At 29.1% G+C, this 16,319-nt stretch overlaps 1 protein-coding gene and 1 long non-coding RNA gene across 3 annotated transcripts in view; one reads left to right on the top strand and one right to left on the bottom strand.

Moving 5' to 3' along the window:
- The first annotated feature begins 170 nt into the window (after positions 1-170).
- On the top strand, positions 171-7,864 carry LOC110282822 (uncharacterized). The gene is made up of 3 exons (XR_006225427.2): positions 171-415; positions 1,711-1,782; positions 7,728-7,864. It is a non-coding gene; the product is annotated as an uncharacterized lncRNA (long non-coding RNA).
- The window catches only part of LOC107454885 (neprilysin-1), a 224,754-nt gene continuing 216,140 nt past the window's right edge, over positions 7,706-16,319 (bottom strand). For both annotated transcript variants that reach the window (XM_043044755.2, XM_043044756.2), the window contains exons 17-20: positions 13,901-13,966; positions 11,100-11,195; positions 9,730-9,806; positions 7,706-7,986 (exon numbers count right to left, since the gene is read on the bottom strand). In XM_043044755.2, the coding sequence (XP_042900689.1) occupies positions 7,887-7,986; positions 9,730-9,806; positions 11,100-11,195; positions 13,901-13,966 (339 nt within the window). In that variant the 3' untranslated portion in view covers positions 7,706-7,886. The remainder of the gene's footprint in view (positions 7,987-9,729; positions 9,807-11,099; positions 11,196-13,900; positions 13,967-16,319) is intronic.

Below are 16,319 nucleotides of genomic sequence, written 5' to 3'. Positions count from 1 at the left end.
TTATATTTTTGCTATTTTTTTGTGCAGTGTAAAACTTAATGTATAATATATATTGTAATGTTTATTGATTTTTGCTCAAAAAGTTGCTATACTTGTTTTTTGAAAAAAATTATTTTAACTATATATATATTAATGTTATAATTTTTATAATTCATAAATAAACTATATATTTTTTATGAGATGAGCTTATCAAAAGTTTCTTTTTACTATTAACTGAAGAATTAATAAAATTTATAGAAGTTGTTTAAATTGTAATTTTTAATAATGTTAAGCGTGTGTTTATATGTGTATTATATTCGGAAAGTGTTCCAATATCATTATTTTCAATGCTAATCCAATGACCAGTCTAATGAATGCAAGAAGAATGTGATTGTTCATTGAACCTATGACCAGTGTATTTTTCAACTTTTTACAGGTAAATTCATTAAGCATTTCTGAATTCATTATTAATGATTATTTTTTTAAATATTTATTAATGAAAGTGTAAAAACATTAAATATATCATGGTGGTACCTGTCACGATATGTATCAACACTGTTTTCATTAGTTTAATAGAAAATGATATTGATTGAACAAATTGAAAAAAATTGATGAAATTGAAAAATAAAAAATGATAACATTAAATAATCATTAGATTTTTTGCAAACTAGTACTGCTAATGATTTATCACCTGATCACATAATTTTGTTTAATAATTTTAATTTATTTAAATGATTAAAGTAAAGAAAAAGTTCAGTGATTAAGATAACTTGTTATGCTTTCTTAAAGAATTTAAATCAGAAAGACATTAAAAAAGTCTTTTTAAAGTATTTTAAAAATTGGAATTTTTTTTTTAACAATCACAAGCAGCACTTTATTCTGCACTAACTAATAGGTGATTTTCCTTTCGGAAAATAATTGTATAAAAAGGATTTTTTTCTTGCCACTCTTTTATTGCTAATTAATTTCAGTACTTCATCTTTTTTTTAAAAATTTTTCCAAAAAATAAGTAAATAATCTCTCGCACAAAATTGCTAAATGAGCCCAAAATGTTTCTAATCTTTTCACTATAAAGTTGATGCAGTAATGAATTGAAACAGGCTTACAAACAACAGCTATTTAAATATTACCTTGAATAGCATATTTTGCACGCTTTTGAAAAGTTAGAAATATAAAGGTATTAAAATTAACATTTGTATATGCAATAATCAATAGAAGATTCCTATAATGCAAACTTTGAAACGCAAGAATTTGCATTTTCTAGAATCGTAAGTTTAATATCGATCAATTCACATATCTAACAGAGCACCAATATTTTTTTTGAACTGATCTATCAAAATGCTTTAAAATAATTTTTAGTTACAAGTGCATAAAAAAATTCACAATTTACAGAAATTTTATTTTACATAGAGCACTGGTATTAATTACAAAAAAATATATCATTTTAGTTTGCTTAGCTTTTGAAAGTATAGCCTCTCCTTTGAACAAATAATCTAAAAAGTTAAAATGTTCTTGCTAAGTTGCTTAGCTGCAGACATTTCTTAGCTGTGGTTTTCATTGTTTACATCTAAGAAGTTAGTGTGGTTTACTGGAGAATCATGCTAATTGAATTTCTTTATACAGATCTTCACCTGTTTTTATTAGCTTGAAGTTATTAATGCAATGAATTTAGAAAAGTATTTTTGATACTATACTACTTATTAATAGATTTTTTTTTGTTGTTATTTTTAGAATTATAGAACCTTTAAACTAAAGAAACCATGGAAAAGCACATAAGTATTAGATTCATCGTTTTTGTTGCAAGTAAGTCAATATTTAATTGTATAAATTTACATTATATATATATAAATTATATATATATAAATATATAAATTAATTATATAAATTTACATTATATAAACTATAATTTCTAAAATAACTTAATAAAGATTAAATAACATTCAATGCTTGATGTATTTATTTAATAACAATGATTAAAAATCATTATTAAATCTTATAATTTTTTTTGGACTAAATCTTGAGAAATCTTTTTCTCAAAACGATGGTATTTTATCTAGTTGTCTTTCTTAGTAAGTTTTTAAAATATGTCAAATTTAGTATTTTCTATTGTTTGCATAACACCTTATCATAAAATTGTTTTCATTATAAAAATTTTCAGAATTTTTATACACTTTTCAATGTAACAGGTCATTTTGTCAAGAAAAAAAATTAGCCAATATTTTTGTAATATTTTTGATACATATACACTCTATAACAAAAAAATCGACGCACCAAGAAGGAGTTGTCCGATTAAAACGAAAATTGGTGGATAGGAAGACAATGTACAGAATAGTAAATGATTAAAATTTCAGAACAATTGAATAATTTATTGCAGAGTTACAGTAACAAGTTCAATAAGGTGTTGACCCACCTCTAGCCTGGATACAAGCTGCCACACGGCGTGGCATAGACCGATAAAGCTCCCGGATGGTCTCTTGCGGTATTTCCTGCCAAATTCGATCCAATTGTCGAACGAGGTCATCAACATTCCGTGCCAGATGCAATCGCCTTCCCATCATATCCCAGACATGCTCGATGGGAGAGAGATCTGGCAGGCCAAGGAAGAGTTTGACAAGCTTGCAGACAGTTCATAGCAACACGTGCTGTATGTGGTCTGGCATTGTCCTGCTGAAAAACCAAGCCAGGGTGCTGCAAAACGAACGGTAGCAAAACAGGTCTTAGGATGTTGCCGACGTACCTCTGTGCAGTATGTGTACCTCTAATGACGACCAAAGAGCTGTCAAAGGAAATGGCACCCCAGACCATAATGCCTTGTTGAGGGCCGGTGTGGCGTGCAATAGTGAAAGCAGGATACTCCCTCTGCCCTGTGCGTCTCCAAACACGTCTTCGATGATCGTCAGGACACAGTTGGAATTGGGATTCGTCGCTAAAGACTATACGTCCCCAGTCGGCATCATTCCAGCCATATCTGTTCAAAACATTCATGCATACGAAATTTCAAAGCAATATTGCTTCTTGGTGCGTCAATTTTTTTGTTATAGAGTGTATATAAAAGGTCTTAAATAAACACAGAATAGATTTTCCAGCAATGTAGAAAAATGAAATGAATAAATGTTGAAAAATCGTCGCTGTTAAAGTTTTCTTAAAGGTAAGTTCTCCTAGGTTATGATTGCTATTTTGAAACACTAGTCAATTGTGCATTACTCATTCAGATAGCATCTGTAGTCTTGACTAACTAATGAAACATTCTAATAGGAAAAGTACTTTTTATTTTACAAAGAAGGTAGAATTGGGGTTGTCAAAGCAGTATGATAATGAATACAATATTAGATTGTTCATAAACAATCTAATGATTGGTTAAAATATCTTAGTAAATTAATAAAATTTAAAAAAAAGAGTGAGTGCTTGAGAACATTATCTTGGTCAAAATTCTTTTAGATCAAGAGGCAAGAATTGCATAGTTATGGTACACATAAATTTGTAGCTATGATACAAGAAAATGCAAGGTATTCACAACATATAAATGGATTAAGTTTAAAATAAAATATGCTAAGTGTAAGTTGAAAGGGTGAGTGTGAGTTGATAAAGGGGAGAATGTATTAATATACATATACAATTTCAGAAATATACATATACACCTGTACATACATGAAGAAATGTGGCTTAAGTTAAGGATAAAGTACATGAAATGCTGTTAAGCTTTTAGCAAGAAGAATATTTCTGTTATAAAGCTGAGTATGATCAAAGAGTATTAATGAAGGAAAGAGATTAAATAGAATTATAGTCGATGAAAATACTTAGGATTTATGTGTATCGAATATAATTATATGTATTTTAAAATATAGAAATATATGTTATGAAAATATTTAAATTCTCACTCTTTGCTGCATGATTTTAGGAAAGAGAAAAACTTGAATGCAATTTAAATTTTTATTAGATTATATATTAAAACTTGTTAAAATGTGTTCAATGAAATGCTTATTATGGCTTTTAAACATTAATCGTTTTAGTAAAAATATATATTTGCTTTGATTGAATTAAATTTTGTAAGAAATTAAATTTAGCTTAGGCTTAATAATGTATTGTTACTCTTCGACTTTTCCGCCAAGTTTAAAACTTAAGATATGTTACTTCTAACTAAAGTTATTTTAATATTGTACTAAGCAGCCACTATGTTAGGACTATCCCCTCAATATCTCATCCTTTATACAATCTTGATTTCCCTTAACATAGATTTAACAAGATGCTGATGGGCAGTTGGAGAAATTCAAATTTTATGCCAACACCTAACGGAGGGGGTTTCGAAATTCGATTATTTTTACCGACAAGTATGGAGCAATGTTTATGTTAAAAAAAAACAACTTATTTTTCTTTCATTTTAAAGTTAAAATTTACAAACATGTAATACAAAAAATTTGAAAATTTTTTAAATTTCTAGTTTAAGTAAAATTTGGGCAAAGAAAAAGTTCAAATTTTTTTTCTCATTAAATTTAAGAATTTTTCGAAATTTTATGAAATGTTTTTTTTTTAAATAAATTTTTCGACATAAATTTTATTTATACAAAAGTGCATCTATTATTTGAATTAAATTCTATAATGCTTAAAATTAGTTTACTGCAGTCCAAGAACAAGGAGGGAGATATTACTACTTCATTATGTAAGTATTGAAGGGAGTATGAAAATTAGCCTTTTTTTCTGACTAGGGAAAACGCATAAGTACCAAAAAACATGCTTACCTAACCTAACATTTGAACAGCCCCTTAGTGGCATCTAAGACTATGCTTGACATATTTTCCAATAGTATGAGACAGGATGGTTTTGGATGGCCCTTTTTATTTTGTCACACAAATGCTTAACAGTATGGAGATTTAGAAGACTTACATAACAAACTAAAGTTTCCAACATGTTTTTCAAACTTATCATTTGCAATATCAACAATATCTTAGGATGAATTATTTTATCGAAAGTACCTCTGGCCTTTAGTATAAATCTTCATCATTACAGAATGTACTTGGTCAGCAACAATGTTTAGATATGATGTTCTCATAATAAAGGTCTCAAAACATATTAGTAGTACTATACTAGTTTTATAGTAGCAACAAAATGATGCAATAGCATAAATCTGTCAGATGGGCGTAATAAATTTGCCACTCAGTGTTCAGGCCAAATGGAGGCCATAAGATAAATGCTTTGGTCTGTGGTACTCATATTATTCAAAAGGCATTTTAAGTAAGTGGTTTTTGGTTTTGTATTTTAAAGAGGTAAAAAACACAATGATTGTATAGAACTTAAAAATTAAGTTTCATGAAATAGTATAGTTATTTCAATTTTTCTTTAAATCAAAGTTAAATCTATTAAAGTCGTTAAACTGTTTTGATATTAGTTATTTAGCTATTAAGACGATGACAAATGGAGAACTAAGCAGTAATTAACAAAAGTCATGTTACATTTTAATTGTTGGTATATGCTACATAAATGATGGCAACATAGACTCGATTAGTTTCACTTATACGATCACAAACAATTCTCTTTGATTTTGCTGTATATTTTATGTGTAATACTCAGAATATCTGATTCAAAAACAAATATAAATAAATATATATATATATATATACATATATATAAATTTTATAGTCAACTTAGACACAAATAGTAATTTAGAATTAATGGAGGGTAATTCGGGTAAAAAAAAACTGCAGTAATTAAGTTTTTATAATTACTTGCATAATTTGACTGAGTGCATAAGATAGGTTGATGTCTAACACTTATGAATAATAGACATTGATATTGCTTGTTAATGTTTTTTTGCACAATTTTTAAAGGTTTTTTTTGCAAAAACTTTGTTGACTTTACACTAAATTATTATATTTATTCTAAATTTTTAAGTAAAATTATTATAGAATCAGGATTTTGTGATACTTGGACAGTTAGACTCCCTTTTATACTTATAGTTAAAAATTTGTAAAAATGAAATGAAATATCTACATGATAAGGGTCTCAAACTGATGCTTAAATAGGGGGGGGGGGTCAAAATCTGAAAAAAATGTTTAATACTGTGTTTGTTTAATCCTGATACCCTGCATACTTTTACCCATAAATATTGAAATTAAATAGATTTGTTCATTCTGTTATTACCTTATTTTATAAAATTTACATATTGGTAAGACTTTTGCTTTTGTTTGTTCTCTTGTAATATTTTAAACACCTTAATAAACAATGTGATTATTTTGAAATTCTTCTTTTGTAACTTGAATGAAACTTCAACCGATCGTGATAAATATTTTATAACATCAAGTAAAATATTTGTAACTTTTTTCTTAAAATTAAGTATAATAGTTATTTCAATTTGAATTAAAATAAAAAATTTTAAAATCGAATTTGTTTGGAGGATAACTCTTTAAATGATTAAATGATTTTACATAATTATTCGAAACATTTATGAGCCTTTTTATGCATGAAATACATTTTTTATTAATTAGTTTATATTTTAATTACATTTTCTAAAAAATTTGATTGTATTGATTTTAAAAAAATGGAATGCCTATATTGATAAAATAATTGTTTCTAATTAAATTAATAATATATTAATTTTTCTAATTAAATTGAAAAATGTAAAACTTAAAATTTAGGTTTGTTTGAATAACATCTCATTAACTGAAAAGTTGTTTTATTTTGATTATTTAAAGCAGTGATTCTCAACCACTGTGCCGCGGCACTTTTGTGTGCCGCCAAATTCTTAAAATGTGCCGCCAAATATTAGAAATGATACAATAAAAATTATAATGAGTAAAGTTTAAATTAAAGAAAAGTGTATATATATATAGATATATATATATACTTTTTATAATTTTTCCACGCTTTAACAGCGTGAACATCTTTGTCGGCAATTGTATTGTCTCTGACAATCTTAAAATAAGATGGAAGTGTTTAAATTGTATATGACACACAATTTTAAAAAATATTGTAAGAGCTAATCATTAAAGTAAGCTATGCAATTAAAAAACAAATTAACGAAGGATAACTAAAAAAGCAAACATATAAAAAAACAAATTAGCAAAGAATAACTAACAAAAATTAAGCTAACTATAATTAGCAAAAAAACTAGTTAACAAAAAATCACAAAAAATAACAGTTAATAATTATAGAAAACAAGCTAACAATAAATAACTAGCAAAAAAATTAATAACTGTTACTAATTAATAAAACATTGCTGGAAAGAAATAATTAATCCCTTAATAAATGTGCTTTTGTAGTGCATATTATTTTATTTCACATTCAAAATTATTATCACAAACTATTTAACACAGTATAAAATAGGTAATTAAACAACTTTTAATCTAATTTTTTTCATTGTGTGCCGTCAAATTTCAAAATCGTTAAAAGTGTGCCGCAACAAAAAAAGGTTGAGAATCACTGATTTAAAGTATTTATGACCCTTTTAAATATATTTATCTAATGAGTAGACTGATTTTGAAGAAGATATATTAGGAAATAAAAATAGGTTTGTTCACAAAATAAAAAAAATTTATAAATTTTGTTAACTTAAGACCATATTGCATTCAGATGATTTTTATAGTTATTATTTTTTTAATAATAATCATGTTTAAAAAATAAAATTATTCCTACTTCAATATAAAAATATGAATTTTTCACTTGGTGGATATGTTTATTTTTGTTTTTATTTTTCAATTAAGGACCATTAGAATGCTACAGCTTTATAACAGCATTTCTTTTTTTTTTCTTTCCAGTTTGAATTCAGTTCAGATATATGTTCCACGATGTTTGGTATGAGTAATTTTACAAGAAAGTTCAAAAGTAGACCTTAACAGAACCAGTAGCTTTGAACAAAGTTCGCTCCTTAAGGTTGAACTCTTTTGGCTTTCTGATTTATTTGCTTCATTTTTCATTCACCAAACTGAGCACTTCTTCTTTGGATTCATCCGACTGCCCATTGGGCAACTGTAAGTCTTAGCAAAATCATATGAGTTTGAAAGTGGGCCCAGAACCCTAAAAATAAAGAAGTTGAAATAAATACGAGAACTAAAGTAAGTTTTTTCTTTTTATATTTTCAATTCTAATCTAAAAAGAATATTAATTTTTTTAAATCCTATGTATATGTTATTATTATTCATAATTATAGTTCATGATTGTATTTATTTAGTAAATTGAAGTAAATATAGAAACTAAAAAAACTGCTCGCTTTTAATATTTCAAATTTTAATCTAAAATAAATACATGCTTTTAAAATTTTATGTATCTTATGTACTTTATAATGTGCTCATAACTAATTAAATAGTGTTTAAAAGTTTATTTAATTTTTCAAACTAATGTAGGAGCTTAAATAATTTGTTTCTTATGCAAATTTTTTTACTGAAGTATGTTAATTAATATTTTTTCTTAACTTAGTGAGAATTTTCAGCCCTTCAAGTTTTTATTTCCAGGAAAACTGCTCAGAGTTCAAATTCATCATTCAATTTTAAATGCTGAATAATACAAAGATCAACTTCTTATCTTTCAGAAACTTCTTATCTCAAAAGAATGAAGAAGGAAACAGACATGCCTAAGAAAATCATGATAATAGCAAAAGAAAAAGACCAAAACTAAAATAACTGGATCAGGTGGAAGAAAATAAAAAAACTGGATAAAGAAATTTGGAGCGAGAATGATGTGCGAAGTCAACAAGGGCTGTAGAGTTAGATAAGAGGGTTAAAGAGTGAACAGATTGTTTAAACACTGAAACCTCAAGGAAATATCACTTCTATGTAACAATCTCCTCTGTTTACGAACACTTTTAGGGGCACGGAATTTTTTTCATAGACTTTATATTGAAGAAAACCTTTAAGAGACACCATCAAAACCTTCTCCCTGTGACCGGGCACCAAGTGCGGAAAAAATCGAATATTGAAACACGAAGAAATATCAAAACAAAAAACATTAACCAAGCAAATAAGAAGATTTAAATGTATTCGAAACATGTAAGTGACTCTTATGTAGTTTTTTTTTAAAAAAATTTGCCGATTTTTTAAAGAGATTGACAAAAGACGATTTATTTTTAGAGTTGAAAGTTAAATCAGAAAAAAGTTATTAAAAAAAATAAGCATCTCTCATAAAAAAAATTCCCATCAAACCTCTTCTTAAATTTTTATGATATAAAATTAAATACAAACTTAAAAAACATAATTGTTCATTTATTTGAAGTAGTTCTATCATTCGTAATTGGTAATTTTGTTTTTACACATAAGGTTACCACCAGTTAAGGTTATTTTTATTGACACTAAATTTCATTCATCAGTTCCTTTTTTTATGACGCACAAGTTGCATTTTCGCACCAAGAAAATAACACTTACTGAAACTAAATTGCTTGCAAAAAAATCATGTTCCTTTGATGTAATTTTAAAACCAGTGAATGTAACCCCTAGGAACGACCAACATTCATTAACGACCATTTACTGTGGAACAGAGTGATCGCTTCCAAGAGGTTTCTCTGTAATTCCTTAGAATCAATCAAGCATTTATCAAAGTGTAAACGAATAATGTTTTGTTATTTCTCCATAGAAACAACATTTTCTGCTTTAAAAACGGTGACTGATATGATTGGAGATCTGTTATAGAGACATCTGTTGGGTTATTTGAACTTGGTATTTTCAATTAAATTTTTTTCCTTTCAGATTTTTTTTATCTCTCAGTAGCTATCTGGAATGCAAATTTTGAATATAACATTTGCTTCTGTATGAAAAATCAAGAGCTTACCTAATAGGGCCTGGACTATGAACTGAAGATCTAACCTTACTCAAGGCGTCTTCGGGTCTCATAGACCCACACCAAATCTACAAGTAATTTTATTCTCTTTAAAAAAAATATTGCAATGATTTGATATTTGTTTAAACATGATAAATTTTTTGTGGTCGTATTAAGTTTATACATAGTTATCATAGTGGTCAAGATAAATTTTCGTTGGATGAATATAATATGCTGGATAATGAAGAGAAAATATAATTATTTCTTTAAAGGAAAAACGCTGTAACACTTAAACACAAATTGTAAAACATGAAATTTGCATATCTTCAAAGCTTATCGACTTAAGTGAACTTTTTCAATACCATAAGATCGGTAGGGTAATGAAAAATTGTGAAGGACTAGGTTTTGATCCCCGACAGCAGCTTACGCCCCTCTCAGCTTCTGATCATTGGGTAGCAGTTTCTAACACAGTCGGTGCTGACCACATAGCCACCATACCACCGTTGGTCACAAAATTGTAAAAACTTAACCTCCATAGCACCCAGACCCTCAATGGGCTGTTGTAGGAATGCTTTACTTTCTATAAGATCTGTATTGTTCATTGCTGTCGCTGCTGAGATTAGACATGTGACTGCAAAGGGTTGATACTTTCATTAATAAAGTATTTTTATTTTATAACCGTCTTTGAACAGTGAACCCAATATTTTGGGGTTACGACTACTAATGTCCAACTTTGTAGCCTTGTAATTTTGAACCGAATTCAGAAGACAAGAGAACTGCTGGATCAAGTAATGGAAGAACTTTTGCCTTCGTGGAGGACTTTTTGATGGAAGGCGAATGCTGTATCCCTTGATCCATCATGGCTCTAATAGTAAAGTTATTAAAAAATTATAATCTAGTATGCTAGGAGCATTAGTTATTGAGCCTATTGTTTTAGATTTCTCAAATGTTTGGAGGATTCAACGACCATAAATACGTTCAGCTTTACATAATTTATTTTATTAATTACGTTTTATTTTAAATTCAGTTCCAAACCAGAAGAAAAATGTATAAATAAACATATAGCACTCAATAGAGACAACGTTTCATATCCTATCTATGTCACGTACGCAAGCTCGAGCTCTTAAGTTTTTTTTATTTATTTTTAAAGTTATTTTTTTAACAACTGCCTTAGACACAGTTTTTAAATTTTTAAAACAATTATATAGCGTAATATGTAGACTTGTGAACAATAACTTTTCACATTCTTTCACGTACGCATGTCCAAGCAGGTTCCCAATCGTGGAACTACGCTTTCAATTTTAGGCTAAAAAGCGTTATATTTTAAAGTCTCTAATATTTTTTGTCGTGAGATTGATTGATCAAAACGGCTGAATACTTACTTGTGCATAGTTGAGAAAAAACAGCTGGTCGTGCGTTAGGTTCAACCCAGGAAGTAGAGGTTCTTCCCCATGTCGTGATACATACTTTTTATAAGCCTAAAATAAAATTTAGAATTAATTGTACGCTTGAAAATATTTTCTTGTTTTTAATATATTAGTTTTATTTTTTAAGAAGTTTCAATCTTAAAAATATTATGAACATTGCTATTGTTTTAAATGTAATTGAGGACAAATTTTTTTAATACCACTGAATTTTAAATATCCTTTCCATCCAAAACCATAGACTCTCAATCTGTTTTGCTAAAAAGCTGGCAATAATGATTTAAAAAAATTAATAAATTAAAAAAGGAGCCAAATTGAGAGGGAAGGAAATACTTTCAACATGGCTAGGCTACCATTGGGTTGTCTTGTCAATATATTGGACATGATCTATTTGCTGATAGATCATATCGCCGACACGAGTACACCGTAGTAATCTTGTCTGCGAAATGAGCTGTCGGAAATATTATCAGTCGGTGGAATGATTGTCCGCAATATGAACAAAACTCTGACGTATTAGGACGTCACTTACAATATATAGAGTGTTCTCTAACGACTGTCCTTTATATATATGTTTTAGAATTCTTTAACCCCTTCCTTCTCGCTCCCGTGAAAATGACTGGGTGAGGTTTCGCCTTCTCCCATGATATTCCCGGTCTGGAGTGCTCAGTAGTAACGCGCCAATAAGAATGAAACTAATTCATTTCTTTTGCCCGGGAAACATTTTATTTCTCATTTTACTCACCAGATGGCAGTACCAGTAATTGTAGATAGTTAGTTTATTTTTAACTAGATGTCAGCACTAATCAAATAAGTGTATAATAAACGGGTATAAAAAAATAGGCACTTTTAGGATCGTTTTCTTGAAAATTAACCAATCGTTAAGGGGTTAAAAACAAAATAAGAAACAAACTGCGCATGTACGGTTTTATTTAAAATTTGGCACTATTTAAATATTTTAAGATCAAAATAAATTTGATTTAAAATATGCATAATAAGCCATTTCTTTAGCTTGCAGTTGGTTTATTACGAAAGAGTTGTTACCAGTTTTATTTAAAAGTATCGTAACTATGAATAGTTGTATCCAAATAAATGAAAAAAACTGGTTGTACACGAATATTTTAATTAAGTATCCATTTCCTCTCTAACATATTAAGTACCTATCAATTTAATTTTGATAAGGTACTGGGGTTTGTTTATACTCCTTAATAAAACTTTATGTAATTAATGTATTATAGTCGATAACGCAGAAATATCTTACTTTTACAAAACAAATGTTAAAAATGAAACACTTGCATTACCACTTTTTAGAAAAAGATCTATCTTTTTAAATAAGTGCTAGGCATAAATCGGTTATATGACTTTTTTTTTAGCGTTTTTGAAATGTTTAATTAAAATTAATAAATCTTAGTCTTCTTTAATATTTTTTGCTAGAGATGTTTTCCAGTAAAAGCAAAATATATGCTTCAATTTAATATAGATTCTTGGTTTACTAAATTTGACTTAAAAATGATTTTTAAGCTATTTGATTTTGTTCTTAACTCTCTAACATTCAGGATTAAATTAATGAGTATAGGACGCAGTTTAAATTTAAATATGTTATATCACTAAAATTTGAAAAATCAGGTGATTTTTTGAAAATATTTAGGAAATTGCAAAACTTTTAAGTAAATTTTTACGGATGTATCGGAAAGTTTTAATTTTTGACTATTTCGAAAAATAACATGTACAGTGTGCCCCTCCCCCCCCCCAAAAAAAAAAGGAAACGGACCCCTCTGAATAACTTTTGATCTAATGATCTGATCTTCACATTCTAAAACTCTTAATGTTTTGAGGGGTGACTTCAAATATACTAATTAATTAGTACAGACGATATTTTGAATTACGAAATCAGACACGAAAACGTACTTTCTCTGAATAAACATACCTTTTTTTCCAACGGATTCAGACACCATTCAAATTTCAGACACCAAAATATGGTCCCCTTAATGTCAATTTTGCGTATTTTGCCATATCTCGAGAAATTTTTAAGCGAATTGAAAAATGTTTGCGCACAATTATAAATTTCGTTCATCTAAGGATAATCACATGAAAGAAGTAAATTTTAGTACATTATTATTTTATTAAATAATAGTCAAAAAATGTTAAAATTGTATGGTATACAATTTTTAACATCATTTTAAAGTAGGTAATTTTAAATGGCAAAATAAAAAAATTGAACGAAATCGGTTCTATAGAAAACGAATTTTAAAATTCAAGGAGCTATTCAACCAATTTCGCTCAAATTTTGAAATTTGCCATGTAAAATTACTTTAAAATGATGTAAAAAATTGTATGCTTTGTAGTTCAAATGTTTTTCTATTGTTCTTTATAAAAATATAAAAAAATAATAAATATTCACTAAAATTTACTTTTTGCATGAAATTATCTTTGGATAAACGAATTCTACAATACCAGATTGGGGCTAACCCTACATTTTAGGTTTAAGAAATCAGAATCCATTGAGAGAAAAAAAAGATACTTTTATTCAGAGATATTACGTTTTTGTATCTGGTTAATAAATGAAATCTGGCAAAATAAATAAAATATCGTCTTACAAATTGATACTTACAACTTAAAATATTGTCTGCACTAATTAATAAGCATATTTAAAGTCACCCCCTCAAATCATTAAAAATGAGTCCCGGAACGTGAAGATCATATCATTAGATCAAAAGTTATTCAAGATGGTTCAGTTTTTTTTGTTGTTGATAAAATCTTACCCTATAAGCTTGTTTAAGTCCCCCATTATCAGCAATATTTTCTCCTTGGGTCATTTTTCCATTGATCTGAAAATATAAACAAATTCGCATTTTGTAAATAGTACAACATCATAGCACAGCTTTGAAGAATAATAAATACATATTTACTAATAAATTTTTGGCTTAGATAACTTAATTTATGAATTTCTTTGTGAAACTCGACAGTTTTTAGAGTATTATTTATTATAATATAATAAATTATTATCTTTATGTTATAACTTGATTTTTTTCAATTTGTTTTATTAAATTTTTGTTTTAAAGATAAAACTAACTAAACATTTAAATAGTATTTTCGTTTAAGAATTTTTTTCCAAGTTACTAGTTTTATAATTAAGCTGAAACATTGAAATTCGAATAAGCATTGAAGTTAAAACAAAGGATACATATTTACTGAATCTGGTCTATAATATTATACTTTTAAGCTTGATAAATTTGTTATGAAGCCAAAGAAAAGGTGGATTAATTAAGAAAGTTGTGTTATATACTCGCATCACGTCTGCAGTTTAAAATTCGAAATAAATAACGGATAAAAGCACAGTTATATGAATAATTGCCAAAGTCTGATGATGGTTTCGATAATCGAACAAGTATCGTTAAAAGATTGAAGTTAATCTATAATATTTCTTCAAAATAAGCTCATTTTATTTTATATTATAACCGTCGTTTAACAGCCGACCCAATTTTGGGTTTACGACTACTAATGTTCAACTCAGTAGCCTTAAAATTTTGAACCAATCCGGAAGACAAGAAAACTCCTGGATCAGTATCCTCAGAGGTATGATTCGTTATGGGAACATGGAGGACTTTGTGACTCGACAGATTCAACGTGCATCAGTTACCATTTACTACACGGGGCGTCTTCGGCCGACAGATATCGGGGGACCGAACCCACGCCCTCTTGGACATGGGCCCAGTGCCCTACCAACCAGGCTATCCCAGCCCTAAAATACACTCATTATCATAAAAGTTATTGCACCTAGAAAGAGTTGTCAAAGTGAAATGAAATTTTACATACGTAAGTGCAACGTTAATATTCCCAATCGCTACACTCGAATACGCTATCTGGGAAGAAGACCGGATCCATGTCGTCCTCTTCTCAGTTGTATAGGAATCTACGACGATATTTTCCCCTTTCTTAATATATTTCGTATTTAACGGTCAAAAATATTTTTTAAAATTTTCATGACGCTTTCTTGTAAAACTACTATGTTCAATGTAGTTTTCAATTCCTATATAATTTTTTACTGAATTTTTTTTAATCTATTTGAAAAGCAAGACAAACTAACGTACTTCATCTCCTATGACTCTCCACACGCAAATGGTGAAAGCATGTTAAGTGTTGCCATAGGTAGAGAGTTCTGCTCTACGCCACCTGTAGCCCATTTCGATCGCCAATAAGTGCTTAAAGAATCGAAGCAAAATGATAATTTATCATATGATTTCTAGCACGAATGCAGGAGTTAATACGGTTGCGGTATCTCGTTCCGCTTAAAAACATTGCTAAATGGACTAAGCTCGAAGGCTGTCTAAGTTGCCAACCCAAATGGTCTTATATATGCTCATTCGATGACAAATCTGCGAATCGAGCTGTCCAAGGAAAGGTGATAGTGATGCAGACATTCCTGTGACACCCTGCGCCTGAGCATTATTTTGTTAAAAAAATGGCTCCTGAGACCCCTGCCGTGAGTGATAACATGTGTGGCTGAAGAGTGTTACAAACGTACCGCTGGGTTGTCTCGGCACTGTAGATTAATATTACGGGTGATCGTATGCAATGGCACTTTATATTATCACATCAGCTGTACAGGCGGCAGCACAGCCAGGATCGAAATTCCCTCACCATTGCCCGAGTTTCCAGTGGTATCGCTCTTGACGGCATTAGGCTACAGATTGTCTTCTCTGATGAATCCAGATTTAATTTGGACAGTAATGACCGTTGTGTACGTGGTGCAGATGGTATAGGGTCTCCCCTACGATTTTCCCTAATATGGATTTACGGTGTTATTGCAAGGCACACGGGAGCAATTTTTTTACGAGAGAATGCTTGTTCGCTCACAGCAAGGGTATCACACATATTCCTTCCCCACATTACCACCTTTTCCTGGCCTATTCGATCCCCAGATTTGTTACCGATCGAGCATATCTTGGCACAGTAAGTTGGACAACCTCCGAGTTCTGTCGATTTAGCGATGTTTTTAGAGCAAGACAGGACATCCTAAGAAACTTGTATGCATCAAATATCCTACCTTATAGCGTTAGAAGTGGCCTAAGAAGGTACTAATACCTCCATTCCTTTGCATTTTTAGCCTGCAATAAATGATCATCTTGCTTTAATTTTTTAATCACTTTTCACTGTAAAATTTCGTTTCATTCTAAGAAC

The sequence above is a fragment of the Parasteatoda tepidariorum genome, chromosome 10 (genome assembly GCF_043381705.1).
Source record: "Parasteatoda tepidariorum isolate YZ-2023 chromosome 10, CAS_Ptep_4.0, whole genome shotgun sequence".
Classification (NCBI taxonomy): domain Eukaryota; kingdom Metazoa; phylum Arthropoda; class Arachnida; order Araneae; family Theridiidae; genus Parasteatoda; species Parasteatoda tepidariorum.
This window is presented reverse-complemented; position numbering and strand designations above follow the sequence as displayed.